Here is a 16695-nt window from a genome sequence, read left to right as displayed (position 1 = left end):
ATCGAAATTGTCGGATCTGTTTCCGACCGCGAAATCCATTAATCAACGCGCGCAGTTACCGGAATTTGCCTTGAACTTCGATGCTTGTTTCTCACTTTTATGCAATGTTTCAGCTCTCCAAACGTTTCGATCTAGGTTTGAAATTGCATTTTCCCATCTCTGGTTAACTGATTTATCGAAGTCAGTCAACCAGCTTATTTCCCCTGTTTCCTGATCCAACAATGATGCAATTGTGCCGTAGAAGCAGCTTTCACATCTAAAAAGCCTACCTTTAAGAATCATTGCCCGGCTTCCTTGCAACACGGCATAAAATATGGGCGGAAAGCAAGCACATATGTGCGCTCTGCAAGCAGTACCCAACTGAGTGTGTGGCTAAAACAAAAACAAAAAATTACTGCACTGGTTTCCCAAAATATTAAAACCACATTCACTGGGACAACACGGGACTGAAAAAAAAAAAAAAAAAAAAGTAATGTAGAGGTCGGATTAATGAACGGCTAATAAATAGTAAATAGAATATTTGTAACTGAGCAAATTTAACTCGTGAAAAAAATAGGCAACGGTCGGCTGCCCTTGTGAAAACGACGCCAAAGTCGCGATTTATCGCAGTTACGTCATTCTGCACTACATGCCAAGCTTCGGAGATATCAAAAACTGATCCAAATAGTACGGCTTTCCGCGGCTTCCTTCACAGGTGCGGTTAGAGGAGCCTCCTTACAAGTAACGGCGTCCATGCAGCGATCTCATCACCACACAATAAGCAGATCATGACGAACGGACATCTTCATCGCAGAGGAATAATTAGATGGACCATGCCAAGGGAACAAGCTACGCTCCCGAAAAGCGAGAAGCCTCAAACACGACTGAAGCGCCAATCAGCACAAAATGGCGCACAGCTTGGCTCGCTGATGCTCTTCCGATAGCCGCTACTACAGCGGGATACTGTAGCGAACACCAGAAAACGAAACTATGCCGTGACGTGCCGCCTGATGGGGGGGGGGGGGGGGGGCTTTTCTGGAGAAAAAAAATGTTTTCAACGCGAATGTAAGAGGTATCGCAGCAAAAATTAGGATATAAAATGCGTTGAAACTATATACCTCACGAACGAAATATTTAATTTGTTTCAATTAACCGAAAGTGCGAATTACTCGAGTTAGAATTATCGCGCATCTACTGTATGCCATACATCGTTTAATTGCAGAGCGCAGACTCTGTATATACTCGCAAGTACAGCAGCTCAAAATGTGCGTATGTGTGGCTCTCCGTTCTCTCCAAAGCGCAGGCTTTGTAAAGCCTCCCCGGTCATTTCTGTCAGCCACTTCAGTCACATTTTAGGCAAATTTGTGCTTCCTTCACAAGAAGCAATCAATCGGACTTGGCCACCCTCACGATGTCAGCAAGTGCAAGCTCAACCTAACCCTGATCCGCACAAATGGCGGAACGGCTGGGTCATAAAGTTGCACAATGGAAGGGCAGATGGCGCCTAGGTGCAATTTTTGCCGTCGGCTGTGTTACCAGAGATTTTCACAAACGGGCTTTATAAAAGAATGACTGTCAGTTATTAGATCGTAGCGTCGGCGCGAGCTATCCCTCATAAGACATGCCAGTTGTCAATGCTCAGCAAAGAGGACATGCTGGCAGATGCATGTGCGTCGTTTATTCGAGAGCCATAATTGAGCACGTGAATTGCACCCCCAATTACTGATGCGTCATAATTTAAGGTAACTTTCTATCGACTGGCTCACACTATAGGCCTAACCGAGCGACCAATCCTAACTCTGCCGGCTAGTCCATTGTGTCCGCTTTTTGAACAGTGCGTCACTCTGAAATGTTATTTTGAAAGACATACCAGGGAAATCTTTGAAGCCTTTATCATCGCCCACAAAGGGGCTTCATGCGCAAGCATACCTTCCGTTTCGTTAACGCGCCACGAGCTGGCCTATCTTAACTCTTAGTGATGAGCATGGAATTTTTTGCGTTGACGTTATGACCCTTCTTTTCCCTTTCTGCGCATGTGTCGCTCACACGCATTGAATACATTTAGTTGTTAGTCAGCGCTCGTGTTGTGTCTACTTCCTCGTCCAGTCGCTTGCGCTATTTTCTTCCACCACGATAGTCCAAGTCACTCTGACGAAATTTGAATTTAAGGAAACGCAAGCCTGAGGACGCCGGTCGGCCTCCACCTTGATGCGTGCGCTGCTCGCGCTTCTAAACGATTAAAAAAAATAATAATAATAATAATAAAAAAGGTGGCGGCTTCAAACACGCACCGAAACTTCGCCGGAGCGATGGCGGTTCGCGTAGTGGCATAAAAAATATGAAAGTTTAAGACCGTCATGTCCATTGTAAGTTGTTTCCCTTTGAAACTGCGGCGACCCAATGTTATGTCTCCCTGAATTGCCGACGCAGGGCACTACCCAATTCGAAAGCAGTAATTAGTTTGTAGCAATTTGGCGCAAGGGTACAATTCAATTGTAAAATGCCTGATCTTAGAACGAAGACGCAATCAGAAACGGTGCGCATGTTTGCACTCAGAAACGGTGCGCATATTTCTTAAACTGATAAAGCGCTGTCATTAATAGGTTTATAAACAAAACGAAATATACACGAAACAGGGCTGTTTCGGTAAAAATGACATACGCAGGCTCGGCCGCTGCCGTTGACGACCGGTTGGGCCAGGTGGGGGCCTACACCTGCCGCTAGGCAACAGACCGGCTTAGGACGTACCCGATGCACTAATGCGCCGCGGTCCAACCAGAAACAGTAAAAACGCACTCCCCAAAAGTAAAATGCTCCGTTTCGCTTTCTATTTCTAATCGAAGCATGATTTCTATCGCAGAACATTCGGAAGCACGGATCGCGCACTGTCACTTGATGTTCTGTGAACTTCGCGAGCTTTCATTTTCCCGCACACAAGGGCCTCGTTGAAAGCAACTGAGTTCAAACAGAAAGCATAGCGCAGTGACTAGTCCTTTGTCGTTTACTGAGATATGCTTTCTATGTGACGATGAATTAACACACGCAAACAATATATATTTTTCTCTTGTAACGTTCAAAAGCTGATTGATTTCAACCAATTATTCAAGTAGGCGGAAAAGCGTCCCAAAGTGGAGGGCTCTGGAAATTTCGACCACCTGGGGTTCTTCAACGTGCACTGACATCGCACAGCACACGGGCACGTTGCGTTTCGCCTCCACCGAAATGCGGCCACCGGGATTTGATCCCGCGGCCTTGGGTTCAGCAGTTGAGCGCTGTAAACACTGAGCCACCGCGGCAGGTTGCAGGCGGAACGAAAAAACATACGACTCCTAACAACGTTCACTTGATTTCAAGCAAGAACACTTTGCATTTTTTTTTTTTAATCTCTAGATCTTGACACATTTGGCTGGGGCATCCTGAACATATTTTAGGGTCAAGGGTCCTACATGCTTCCCTACCAATATTGCACGCTCGGTAAGACGCGGGAAAAACTGAGCGCAGGCGCTTGTTGAGCAAGGAATCTACTTTTCCTAAGCATCGGTCTCCACCATTCCAGCTACGGAATGGGAGCTCCGCAACTGGGTTCCGCATCAGACCGGATCAAGACGTGTTGCTCAACGCAACGAGGATTTTCGTGGCTTCCGATCGAAGTGCGCGAAAAAGGTACGCAGCCCAGCACGACTGCATGAATCAAGACGAGACAGCCCTGTAAGAACGCGGCAGGGTATTGCTTCAAGACTTCATATAGTTACCAGTAACTAGTTTGTTTTTTTCTTCGATGTTGCTTTAGGGCAACCTGGTGCATTTTAAGGGAAGGTAATTAAGGCCGGTAGATGAGATAGAAAGTTTGCGAGGTAGAGTGGCAGCAGCTATAGGGTTAATCGGTGACAATGGGAGAGGCAATGGTCCTGCTGGTCTAATCAACTGTCGGTGACGGGAGCACGCCAAACTTACAGCTGAGTGGCTGACCAGTTTGCACTAGAGTTACTGTATATGCTACCTTTGGTAGCATATACAGTAACTCTAGTTTGCACGCAAATTAAGCGTCGCCGCCAGCAGAAGCGGGTAAAGACTTCGAAAAAATTAAGGCGTTGGTCAGACGCGGCTCTTTCTGCGCCACTCTATCGCCCAAAATATCAACTGCGGCGTGCCAGCCATGCTCTGAATTGAGAGAGGCATTGCGCATGCCGGTTTACACTGCCTTATTCAGTGCCCAAATTTCCTTTCGGAAAACTATGTCCGGCCGACAACGGCCAGCGCCATCTAGAATTTTATAGGTGGCTTTGCAACTGGCCCCTTTCACACGTCAAAGTTTTCTCTCTCACTCGAGGCCTGACTCAGCCACATTACGTCGCTGTCAACGGAGACCATGCAGTGGTAGAGACGGGTTGCTCGAGCCTGACTCAACGGCATTACGACGCTCTAAAACTTCACGTACACGCGGCCTGACTCACCTCAAAAGCAAAGTCACGATGAGCTTCGACCGACGGCGCCCCCAGTTCTCGACAGTGGCAGAAACACGAAAATCGACGACGAGAAGAAACGGTGCGGCCGGACGACATACGGGCCAAAAGCATTCGCGACCAACGTACGGAGCCTGCTGCTCGCTGTCTGGCGAAATGGGGTGGGGGACTCCGCTGCTGCTATCACTCGCGGGGCGTTTCTGCGGGCCGACAAGCGAGCTCGCCTGCGCGCATTAGCCGATTAGTGGGTCACCGCTAAAGTAATCCCGGGCTGTAATTCACACGCACACCACGAGTGTCATTCGGCGGACACACACAAAGAGACGCGGACACGGCGACTGGCAGAGAACAACCACCGAAATGTCAGAGGCCGACGGGAAAACGACGTGCAAGCAGTGGCGAGCTGCACGGTTTCCGCTTAATTTTGGCCCACGGTGTAGTGGGAGCTGCACTGAAATGCGAAAAAAAAAAAAAAAAGCAAACAAACAAACTACAGAGCGACGATTGTCGATGTGACTGCATCTCACCTCCATCTAAATGCAGCCGCAGAGGCAAGGTACGAAGTAAGGGACATAGTATGCAAGCGCAGCACACACAACAGTCCAAACACTTTTGAGCGCGCGCACAGAAACAAAAAACAATCGACATCAGTCGCGAGAGCGTTTTGATAGCGCGCCACCGATTTCGCTGTGGCCCTTCCCGTACACTCTTCAAGTAGCTGTCAAGCAGACGATAATGTTTTGACGTCGGCGTAGCAAGAAATCGCCGCCAATTCTAGAAATGTGATCAAGCGCATCGCGCTGCTCACGTCACAAATTCGATTGGATATTTTTGTGTCTTGGTTTGCTTGTGGATTGCTATACATAGCACTCATTTTCTTTTTTTTTTTTTCGTTCGTTCTTGTGTTATATCGCTTGTGTGCAAGTCCCGAAGCGCGTTGCACTTACAAAACGGCTTAGCTTCTAGGATAACATGTCTATTTTACTATGGTTATATATTACATATAACGAAATTAGTCAAGATTTTATTTTTCGATGTTTTTTTGCTGCTGATCTACGCGCTGTAGTCCTTAGTCAAGCCATTTTCACATCTTTTTGTCAAGGAAGTTATATTGTGTCGAATTTCTTCAGTATTCAACTTCCTGGTTTACCTTCATCATCTGATGTAAACGACCTGTTTGAAAAATGGCAACCTTCACATGACGTTATATCATTCCAACGTTCTAGACATGATGTGTTGAGCAACCCCAAAATAAATTAGCGCCGAACGAAGCAAATGTTCCACACAATATCGGGTTTACACGGTACAGGCGCAGGTTTCATCCGACATGCTGCGAGAATGCGACACCTGCGAGGAGCAGACCGGAAAGTGCGGTACGCGAAAGCGAAATCAACGGCGACACAAAAGGCGTCGGCCCCCTCTCCTCGACCGATCGGATGGTGTTCGCCCCCTCAGCGATGCGAAGAGGATGAGGCGTCGAGTAACAGATATGATGACAAAAACGCAAGTGATCGTCTCCCCAGCCTCACTCCCCAAAAACCTTGCACAGGATTACCATACACAGCAAAGAAGTAAATTATTTAAAAAGAGAGTTACTCCCAATGATGGTAGATTGTTTGCTGATTTACAAGTAGCAACTTACACGACTCTGCCTGCAAAAATAACAAGAGGCAGGCGTGATTTTCAGAAGTATGTAGAAGCAGAACATTTCCCATTGAAATGCTCGTCAAATCTATGGAAGTTTTAGAAGCGGCAAAGATGCGGCAAACACAAAATCCATTCTGAAGAAAATCAACGGCTGAAAAAGAGCGCTTGCGAGTTTTGAGCGATACCACTCGCGAGGGAACAGCAATATATGCTTTCAAGTGAAGTGGAGAAGCTGTGCTAATTGCCCTGCCAGAAATTAAAATACAATTTTACCGCATCTCAGAGAAAACACCAACGAAGACTGGAAGCCAGCAGTCCTTGTTTAGCCAAACTGGTCATACAGCTCGCGGATGTGTCTCATATGCCCCGCGAACTCAAAGAACTGCTTCCCGACGATAACTTGCTCGTTTGCCAAGCGCAACAAGGGCACATACCATTACCAAAACAAAACAAACCTGAAAAAAAAGTTGAAATAACCAGCCGATGCGCTTGCTAAAGTAAGACAGCCTCGAAACACGGCTAAAACGTGACTGTCGCGGCGATGGTATGTATCTCGGGCCGGACAAACTCGCGAGCAGGCAGCAAAAAGAAAGGCAGACGGATCGCGGATAGACAGTTCGGAAGAACTTACTTTGCAAGTGTCACGCAGGCCGGATATCCATGTAGGACGAACAAGGAAGGGCTTAGTAACGTCCAAATTGTCACTAAAAGGTCTCCTAACTGTGAGTCATGCCCCTAAGCACTCTTTGTATGTGTACGCACAACAGCCGCCGCGACAAAAAACAGAAGTGCAAGACCCGCCGCTCACCCAACCGCACAAACACACAAGCTTCATGCCAAATACAGGAAGTTGCGTTTGAGAACTTCCGCTCTCATGACGTAAACACAATGTAGCCAAGCCAAAATTTTGTTTGAAAGTAGTTTCGCTTTCGGTTTTGAAAAACAAAATCCATATTTACTGGCCATAAAAAATTAATTTATTACAACATTGCATCTGCATTTTTTATCATTATTATATTATTTTACGTAAAATTTACCTAAAAGAGCGCAATTTGGTTCCTTATGTTGACTTGTCGGTACGTAGGAGGCGCAAGAGCTGCACAGCTGCCGCGACGCATCAATCATGGCGCTTAGCACGAATGGGAGGATCAGCCTTTACTGCTTTTGCTTAGCCGCCAGCGTCGTACTGATTTCTCTCTTTGGATCGTTTGGCCAGCTGCTGTATTATGTCGTCGAAGACTACTGGCTTTTGCTGGCGACGGTGTATTCGATTTGTATTCACGGCGTCCTTTTCTTTTTCTATAAACCCCGTGGAAACGCGTACAAGGTATGTTTGGTACCAGCGTACCACTTAATTCTCGATCAATATCGCGCACTTTTCTGGCTCTGCAGTTTGATTTTACTGGGTTTCATGCAAAGTTCTTTCATAGCGACCTATTCAGCCAGCTGAGTGCTGGAAATAAAATTTACTCCTACATGCGAGGCCGAGCGCTCCTTATCGCCGTTGCTATTGCAACAGCTGGGCCCGTATTCCGAGTTTGCGTCGTTATCGGAGTGTCGCTATCACACGTGACCTCGAGTCATCTGATTGGTTGAAACGCCGGAAGCGGATGTTACCACTACGAAACCGGAAGAGGTAGCAACATCACGTTCCGGCGTTTCCACCAATGAGATGACTCGAGGTCGGAGGGATAGCGACATTTTCGATAACGACGCAAACTCGAAATACGAACCCTGGATTAGTAGAGTATGGTGCTCTTTAACGGAACCATCACAGAGACTGAATTTAATTATTGCATTTATAAAAATCAGATCTTTAACTTGAAATAACTACATTGTTTCTTGTGACCTCTAAGAGTCGTGGCTGTTGCCGGGAGAACCACAAAAATAAATATTGCTTTGCGGTGTGTAAAGAAGGAGTGTTCTATATGTAAGCATTAGAGCCCTGCTTGTAGCAAGAATGCAGGTTCCAATGTCAAGTAAGTCTTATGAAGCGTAACCTGTTAGTCCACAATTTATTCATTAGTAAACTTCAAGAATTAACTGAACGAGTATCTGATTTCTTACAACGCTCTTGCTCTTCTTTGAAAGGTCGTGTGGCGGGCGGCACTGCTTGGCACCGGAACAGGTCTTGGCATTCTCACAATACTTCATGGAACCGACTCGTGGGTGGTATTCGGCTGGTACCTAGCGCTGCTCAGCGCCTTCCACTTCTCCGAATACTTTGTGACAGCTGTCACAAATCCCAAGTCGTTGACTCTGGACTCGTTCCTGCTGAACCACAGTCGGGAATATGGTGTGGCAGCAGCATGCAGCTGGCTGGAATTCCTAATTGAAAGGAGCCTCGTTCCTGGTATGCTCATGCAATATTTGTCCAACTTCGGCTGTATAGATGCTCCAGAACAATCACTGCCCGACCGTGATGGCTAAGTGGTTATGCTGATCCTGAGGACAAGGGTTCGATCTCGGCCGCAGCGGTGGCATTTTGATGGAGGCGAAATGCAAGGCTTTCGTATGCCGCATGTCGAAATTTCTAGAGCCCTCCACTGTGGCATCCCTTACAGCCAGTGTCGCTTTGGAACGTTAAACCCTTATGAACCAACTGATCATCCACTGGGTTGTCTTGCACGCTTTGTACATTAAACCATTTAAATATTGTGGTAGGTCTCTCACAACCGCACGGTCATCCAAGGCACACTTGTTGCAGACAGTCTGGTGAATGGCAGCATTGGAATCCTGAGGGACCTCTTAAAGCTATCACGTCCCTCGCTTAATACTGAAGCTTATTTGTACCTGGGGTACACTGCCGCGGATGGCCATCCTATTCCAAGGGTTGCCAAGGGCAGAGGCCACCTGAGAACCAATCACGCAATGATCCTATTACAAAAACCATCACAAATCTGTCAGCCCTAGCCAATTGGTCTTGCACCGCACCTAAGACACGAGATTCTCCTCAGCCTCGGGCAACCTTCCATGGTCATATGGCACAATGACATCTCAGACTGTTTGCTGAACTGTATCCTAGGGATCTGGAGACACCCCTTAATGCTATTGTATCTTGCCCTTGAAAGCAAAGCTTAAGTCCTCCCCAATCCCTCCCTTGAATTTTGTTGCATGCATGTTCAGAAAATTATCTGGTAGGTTAACACAATAAAAAAGAGAGAGAGAGAAAAAGAAAGATTAAGTGGATTCGAGCTGCCACTTTTCGCTTTCAAAAACGCAGCACTAATACATTGCACCACAGAGCCATCAAAGCAACATACTTCATTACGATCTCGTTTGTTGTCGTGGAATTTTCCTAATGAGATAGCTGTCGCTGCTCAAGTGGAAACTGTGAAAATCGCGCTGTAATCTGTCTTCATAAAATTTCTGCTGTTGGCTGTCGAGGGGCAATTGTAGTGGGTGGACGTCAACCCAGTGCCCACCAGCTACAAAGGGACTACCATCACTATCACCATCATCATCCCCACTGTAGACTGTGCTGTTGACAGAATGGATGCATGCTTCATGGTTTTCTGCAATGTAAAGATCTGCAATGTAAAGCATTGTGTTCTCAGTTGAGATATATTCACCGCACCTATAAATACTTAGTTTGATACTGAAGGCTAAGCTCGTATATCAGCTTTTCTCAGTTCATAAATATGCTGCCATTGCCCAGAATTAAGTGAAATTTGTCATAACTAAAACAAAATGAGTTAAAATCAGTGGTCATATGGAAGTGCATGATAGTGTGCAATCTGAGTTTAAAAATTCAAAAATTCCCAAAATGTGATTACTTAAACAGTATTGGCCCCAAGCATTTCAGAACGCCTATGTGAAAATTTAACCTTTTGCTGCATTTACAGTTACAGCTTTGATATACCTCCTCACAATGTGGGTGAATATATTTTATTGCTAATAGGTTATGGACACTGTACCAAAACATGTCAGACACAACACTAGATTTTTTAATGCACATTTTTTCTCTCTTTGGAATAGTGTTCAAGACAATGGTGTACTTGAGTCTTGGTGCGGAATTCACATACATCTGCTGAATAACTTATAATTGAGTTTTTCTTACTCCTTCAGTTTCAACTTAAACCACTGAACCACAGCTGCGATGTCGCAGATAGTTCATGTGGGTCATGAAGAAGCTGCCGTATAATCACTGCTTACTCATTTTTTTGTGATTCTATCTCTCGGGGCAGGCTTGCAAAAGACTTGGTGCAAAAGAAAATGAGCAAAGCAGCGACCATACTACGGTTTTGTTTGCCTCACATGAACTCAACTTGTTTGCAACATCACAGCCATCGTTCGGCAGTCAAAACTGAAGCTGTATGCGAGAAAAAAGTCAATTATAAGTTACTTGTTGATTTTTAATGCAATCTGTGTGACTTTTCATACCTTGCAGTCTGCTGCATGCCATTCTAAAGAAAGAATATGCAGCTAAAGTGTGGTGTCTCTACTCCTTTAGGAGTTAATTTTTTGGTTTAGGTGCACCACAATGGATTTGTTCCGAAGTTTAATAATTGACATTCAGGTGCTTTTTGATCATCTTACCAAGTAAAATAAGTTAAAGTTGTCCTTCTACTAGTTACTTTACTTTTAGCATTGAGAGTACTTTTTGCGTTAAAGCGTTCAGGCATACTGCTGTCCAACTTTTGAGGTCAAAAAGACTGAGTAAAAGTATGATGCCACCTGGGTGCTCGCTTGTGTCACATAAAAAGAAAAGTTAGGATTCTTTTAACTTACTGTAATTAAACACCAAGCAAATTCGCACTTTTTAATTTCTGGAAAGCAAAAACATACAAGTGTGACAACAAAGAATATGTTGAGAAAAAAAGACCTGTGTGCAGGCACGGCATGCAATGTTGTACTGCACTGAGTTGACATCTCAGTTATCCAGCTAGCTTTGGGTATTTTGTGAAAAAGAAACGGATATGCTACGCACAGCTCAGGCTTGTAGTCAACTTTGGTATGGTTGTGATTTAGGAGCTGACACTTTGCACTTCTATGTTAGGTCTCTCAGTGTGCATCACCCATCTTTGTCTGTTTCTATGCTGGTTTGCACTGAGGAACTTTGACAGCAGCCAGTTCATTTTTTTAGGACAGGGTTAATTGGAGGTGTATGGGAGAGGCGTTTGCCCTGCAGTGTGTATAATCCATTTGATGACGATGAGTGTATTTTAATTCTTTCACGTTGTCACCATTTCGTTTACTTGTTTGAGGCATTTTTTATGGTAGTGAATTGAGAAAAATGTATTTTCTTGCAACCCATTCTTTGTGCCAGGTCTAAAGCAGGTGTGGTGGGTCAGCTATTTGGGCCTCCTGATGTGCCTGACTGGCGAAGGACTTCGTAAGGCAGCCATGCTCACTGCAGGCACCAATTTCAATCACATTATTCAGAACCATCGAGAGCAGGGGCACGTGCTGATCACTCATGGTGTTTACGCCATCTGCCGGCATCCATCCTACGTTGGCTGGTTCCTGTGGTCCATTGGCACACAGGTCTGTCTTTTTTTTTAATTTCACATCTATTTGTCCCTGAATCTGCTCTGCTTTTCTTTGTTGGGCCCTTTGGAGGTGGCTGGATTCCCATACAAATGATGAGGTGGCTCTTGAGCAAATTTCTAAGATGGCTTGCTCTCAGTGCTTGTGCAGAACATGGTATACATTGACCAACTTGGAACTTGCACAGTGTTGTTGCCTAGCCTGTGTAATATTCACATTGCTTGAATACAGCTTGATTTAGGAATGACACTTTTCTTTTTCGCAAGTGCCACTTTGTAAACAAATTTTTTTACAAGTCACCATGGTCACATGATTGCTTTTGTAATACTTGATTATATTTATGACTCTTTACAACTGCAACATTTAATCTCTTCTTTTTCGGTACAACAGGTTGTCCTAGTCAACCCATTCTGCATCGTAGCCTACACTGTGGTCTCGTGGAAGTTCTTCAGGACAAGGGTTGAAGAAGAAGAAATCACTTTGCTAACTTTCTTTGGCGAAGATTATGTGCAATATCAGAAGCGGACTTGCACCGGCCTACCTTTCATCTACGGATTCCGTGCTGAAGTTTGAAATTCCTTGGTTTTGGTGATTGTGCCACGTAACTTTGAAAGCCTACTGTGAGCGTTGTGCAGACTGTGTTTCTCAACATCGCCTTTTGTACATGAGCAGACTTGAGCGTTCCAGCTTGTTGCTTGTGTGCAACAAACTCTTGTTTTGTTGCTTACATGCACAGTGCTTTTTAGCTTGTTTTTCCCATGGAACTTTCATTTTGACTTGTGGTTTTGAACTTTGCAAATTTTTGCTCTACCTTCTTGCTCGAAAGTCAAATGGTGCAGTGGCACAGTATAGACGGCTCAGTGTGACAATCTCAGTGTTGCATGAATGATGAGCCATTTGTTTTATGCTGTAGTAGTACTTATTCTAATGCCAGATTAGTGTTCACGAGAGGAAATGTGATAAGTGTTTTCATAAGGAAATATTTTGTGCTGCACACACCTCCCCCTTGCACTTCTCGCTTCATGGTGAGAATAAAGGTTCAACCAAATTTACCAGTGTGCTTTGCCCTGCAGTCCTGTGCAGCAGGAGACAGTGTCACCCTGGAGTAAGCATTCTGTGTGTTTGTTGTGCAGTGATGGTACTAGGTTTGTGTAAGTGTGTGTGTTAGTGCTCTGTATGAATGGGCACTATGCCAAGCCTACAAACTGCTCTAGCTGAGACAGGTAACACGGTCATACCCTTGAGCAAACCCTGTTCTTTCTCCATGCTTTTGAGTATTGGCACAGCTGTTCTTATGATTGGTAGAGTTTGTAAATTGTGTTCAGATATGGGTAAGCTGTGGTTGTCTTTTACATGTGCCTTGTTAGCTGTACAGTTCTTTTGTTGCTTAAGTGACTGAAAAGTAGAAGTGGCACTCAACTGGCACTTCTTTTTCATCATGCTGGCATTTTTTTATTATTTAGTTGCTCAAACAGAAGCTCTTTCTTGATTAAAGTACTCAAAGTTTTTCTTGCTGGCTGCAAAATGTGAAGCTTCAGAGAATGATGAGATTGACCAGAGAAGTCCATAAAATAAACTCTCATAAGAATTATTTAAAAATGTGTTACTCAGATTAACAGTAAAAGCTTTGGCTATGGAGATAGTGCTCACCCCTTATAGTAGCTAAACCTTTGACTACTATGTGCAAATTTAGCTCGTTATGTGGTCCCGTTTTTGTGCAACCAAATGCATGAATTTTGTCATGTTCAAGATTGTGGTATCTTATGTACTTGAATGCCAGCAAACAAAGGTGTGCAGTGTTAATGCTAGCTGTATTTGCATGCCATTTTTAAATGTGAACTTTCTAGTATACTTCGGGAGGAATCGTTTTGATGAAGGAACTTGATATCAAATGCGTGCTGTCATCAGTATGTGTCAATATCCATATTTATAAGTAGTGAATCTCCAATTGTTGCTGAGATGCTGAGATGGAGCAACTGTGTTTATGTATGTTCCAAGTGCTACAAACATGACATCATGCTACATTTGAATTACCCAAACATGCATAATACAAAAGCATGTGGAAGTTGCTGAAAGAAATTAAAGGAGCAGACACACCAAAGTTTTGTTGCACGTTCTTTCTTTGGAACTATGTGCAGGACATTACAAAACATAAATATTATCTGCATGGATTGTACAAGAAAGCGATAAATGTAGTTAACGTAATTTTTTCTTTCACGCAGTTTCACTTTCAAACAATTTGATGGTTCCTGTGATGTCACAGATGCATTGAGGTTATGTTGAGTTGCAGAAAAGTTACAGTGTGATCGCTGCTTTGTTTTTTTAAATTCACAGCAGCCGTCATGCAAGCCTTCCCAAAGCTGTATTTGCAAAAAGTCAATTAGGAGTAATTATTCCCTGATGCGCTCTGCATGTTCCTGTTTCTTAACATTAACACTACCATTTTTTGATACAAAGCTTTTTGCATAGTGCTCAATATAAAGGGGCAGAACATTGAAATTCAGGCATCCAATTTTTTTCGGCCCAGTAGAAGCTTCCTGTATTAAGTGGTCGATTCCATATCAGTTTTATTAGAAACTGTATAACAAATTTTTACACAGAATTTTCTTATCAGTGTGGGCACCTGTTTTTATGTAGGTCAATGCTGGAAACCTTAACCAGCGACCACGATAGCCGCTAGGTGTCGACAAGAGTGACATACATAAAACCAATATATATCTCGCCTGCCGGAAAGTAATCACACATTTTTAGTAGTGTAGCATCCATTTCAGTTTCCACACTCAAGGCTGTTATGGCACAAGAACGTACGCCTCGTTGGCATAGGTTTTAGTGGGCCATGGTTCCTGCTTCATCTAAGGATTTCAAAACACTGTGGCACCATATGGCGACAAATTCTAAAAGCACATCATAGACGATGCGAAGGAGGGTTGGCTTTTATTGAAGGGTGCACTGCAGAGAGTGTAAAATATAAGAAAAGGCACAGAGCAATTATTACACGAAAAAAAACCCCATTGAACTTAAGAAAATCTGATTTTTTTCCCAAGATGCCACGTGATGTAGTACAGTGATAATGACAGCGTCTCACCACAAGAGGTCCTATCAGTTGGTTTTATGCAATTTTCAGTGCCAAAGCAAGCGGCTGCCGTGGCAGCCGCTTGCTTTTCGATGGAAGTAAAACAAAAAGCAAGGTGCCTATGTGCCGTGCGATGTCAGTGCACATTAAAGAATCCAGCTGGTCGAAATTTCCAGAGTTCTCCTCTATGGTGTCTCTCATAGCCTGAGTCGCTTGGGATGTTAAACCCCATAAACCAAACCAAACCTCTCTGACGACGCTGAACATGTTGAATATGATATTGAACATGCATTATTAATCATCCTTTGCAATTTGTCTCCTGAGTTGCTTAACAAGGTAATGTGATCAGCATATTGCAGGTTACGGAGGGTATTCTAAACAAACCCTTATCCCTCATTGTTCTCAATCCATGTCTCTGAATACTTCCTCTAAGCAAGTAGTGAATAGTATTAGAGAGATTATGTATCCTTGCCTAACACCTTCTTTGTGGGAATTTTGCTACTACTTTTGTGGAGAATAGCCACTATAGATATTTTTCAATGCTTTCACATGTAGCTTATCTACACCCCGATTTCACAATGCCTGCATGACTGCCAAGGTTTCAACTGAGAAATGTTTTCTTTAATCTTTGAATGCTATGTACAGGGGTTGATCTCATGAACAAGTACCAAAATTTTGGTGTGTCTACATCTTTATATTTTGAATATACATCTGTGGTCATTTGTTTTAGCCTTGTACATATGAGCACTTGCAATTTTTCCTGATTGGACATGATGTTATCATTGCTTGGGCCATATTCTACTGCTTCAGAAGTGGTTTTCATGCCTCTCAGCAGTTTATGCACTGGGTTTAAATGTTCACACATAATGTTCAATGTTACTACTATGAGCCCCAATAAACAAATAATTTGGACACTGTTACTATATATGTACCAAAGCAACATCTCTTGTAAGTTGTTTTAGTATTAATTATTTGCCTTGCTGTATGCAGCACAGGTTACTGCATTTAGCTGTGAATAGACGTTTTGGTCGTGTTGCTATGCATATTTTCACCTCTTCTCTGTCCTCATCATTGTCCATCATAGCCCTCTCTTTCCCTCCTCCATGTTTTCAAGGCAAGAGTATGGTGCCTCAGGGCAGCTTCTCGGCCTTTGTAAATGTTCTGGTTTCTTTTTTTTTTTTTTTTTTTTTTTTTTTTTTTTTTTTTTTTTTTGCTGTACACCTGTCTAGTCTAGGTGCACTTAATTATTTTTAGTTGTCCTGCCTTTGCAACCAGCTTCTCCTAAATTTCCAATACTGAAATATGTGAGGAATGTGGGAATAATCTGATGAAGCAACGACTGTAGCAGTTTGTATAAACTTTGTTGGGTGTAAAAAAAAGCTGAGTGCTGTGTGAAACAGCCTGAACTGCAGCACATGTGTGGCACGCAAGAGTACTTGCGGCATATTTGCCAGATCTGCCTCAGTGCCAGCTCAGCCAGAACACTAGCCAGAATTCTGCTATGTCTGGCAACTCTTCCACCCAGTTAACCAACCAGCGAATTTCATGACAGTCATGGGATGCCATATACATATTTTCTCAAATGGGGACTTTTATTGCTATCACAATCACACCAATACTTACTTGCTCGTCAAAATTCTGTAATGAAAATGATTTTGAAAATTGCCCACCATGAGCATGAAGCAGAATAATTGCTGGTGGATTCAGTATATGGATGTATTGATTGGGCAATGAACTACTAGTCAAGGAACGCAGCTGACTCCAATTGGGTAATTTACCAACTGGAAATTTAATAACTGATTCACAGGAAAGGAAAGGCGCAGTATCTATCACACTTGTTTCTGTGGATCTGAACCGTGCGGTAAGGGAACTGATTGATTGATTTATAGGAAGGGAAAGGCGCGGTAACTGTCTCACTTGTTTTTCTGCGGACACCTCAACCGTGCGGTAAGGGAAGGGAGGAAGGAGGGAGCGAAAGTGGAAAGAGGAGCCGTAGTGGAGGGCTACAGAGTAATTTCGTTCTGCGGACACCTCAACCGCGCG

The 16695-nt window shown here is 43.8% G+C and overlaps 2 protein-coding genes across 4 annotated transcripts in view; one reads left to right on the top strand and one right to left on the bottom strand.

Moving 5' to 3' along the window:
- The window catches only part of Ack-like (activated Cdc42 kinase-like), a 94667-nt gene extending 87747 nt beyond the window's left edge, over positions 1 to 6920 (bottom strand). The window contains exon 1 of one of the 3 annotated variants that reach the window (XM_084599388.1): positions 6721 to 6920. Coding sequence is in view for 1 of the 3 variants with exons in the window: in XM_084599387.1 (XP_084455513.1) it covers positions 4970 to 5016 (47 nt within the window). In the remaining 2 variants the exon portion in view is untranslated. Of the gene's footprint in view, positions 1 to 4433; positions 4809 to 4969; positions 5107 to 6720 lie in introns of those variants that run through there. The other 2 variants (XM_084599387.1, XM_084599389.1) reach the window with 2 other exon arrangements.
- Positions 6921 to 7198: 278 nt separating this feature from the next.
- Positions 7199 to 15584, top strand: Icmt (isoprenylcysteine carboxylmethyltransferase ste14). Its single transcript, XM_084599385.1, has 4 exons — positions 7199 to 7416; positions 8181 to 8442; positions 11359 to 11576; positions 11970 to 15584. Exons 1-4 carry the CDS (start codon positions 7213 to 7215, stop codon positions 12150 to 12152), a joined length of 867 nt encoding a protein of 288 aa, XP_084455511.1. The 5' UTR covers positions 7199 to 7212; the 3' UTR covers positions 12153 to 15584.
- The last annotated feature ends 1111 nt before the right edge of the window (positions 15585 to 16695 follow it).

Source organism: Amblyomma maculatum, chromosome 3 (assembly GCF_055883805.1).
Source record: "Amblyomma maculatum isolate TAMU_Amacu chromosome 3, ASM5588380v1, whole genome shotgun sequence".
Taxonomy (NCBI): Eukaryota; Metazoa; Arthropoda; class Arachnida; order Ixodida; family Ixodidae; genus Amblyomma; species Amblyomma maculatum.
Note: the sequence above shows the minus strand (reverse complement) of the source record. Positions and strands in the feature narration are given on the sequence as shown.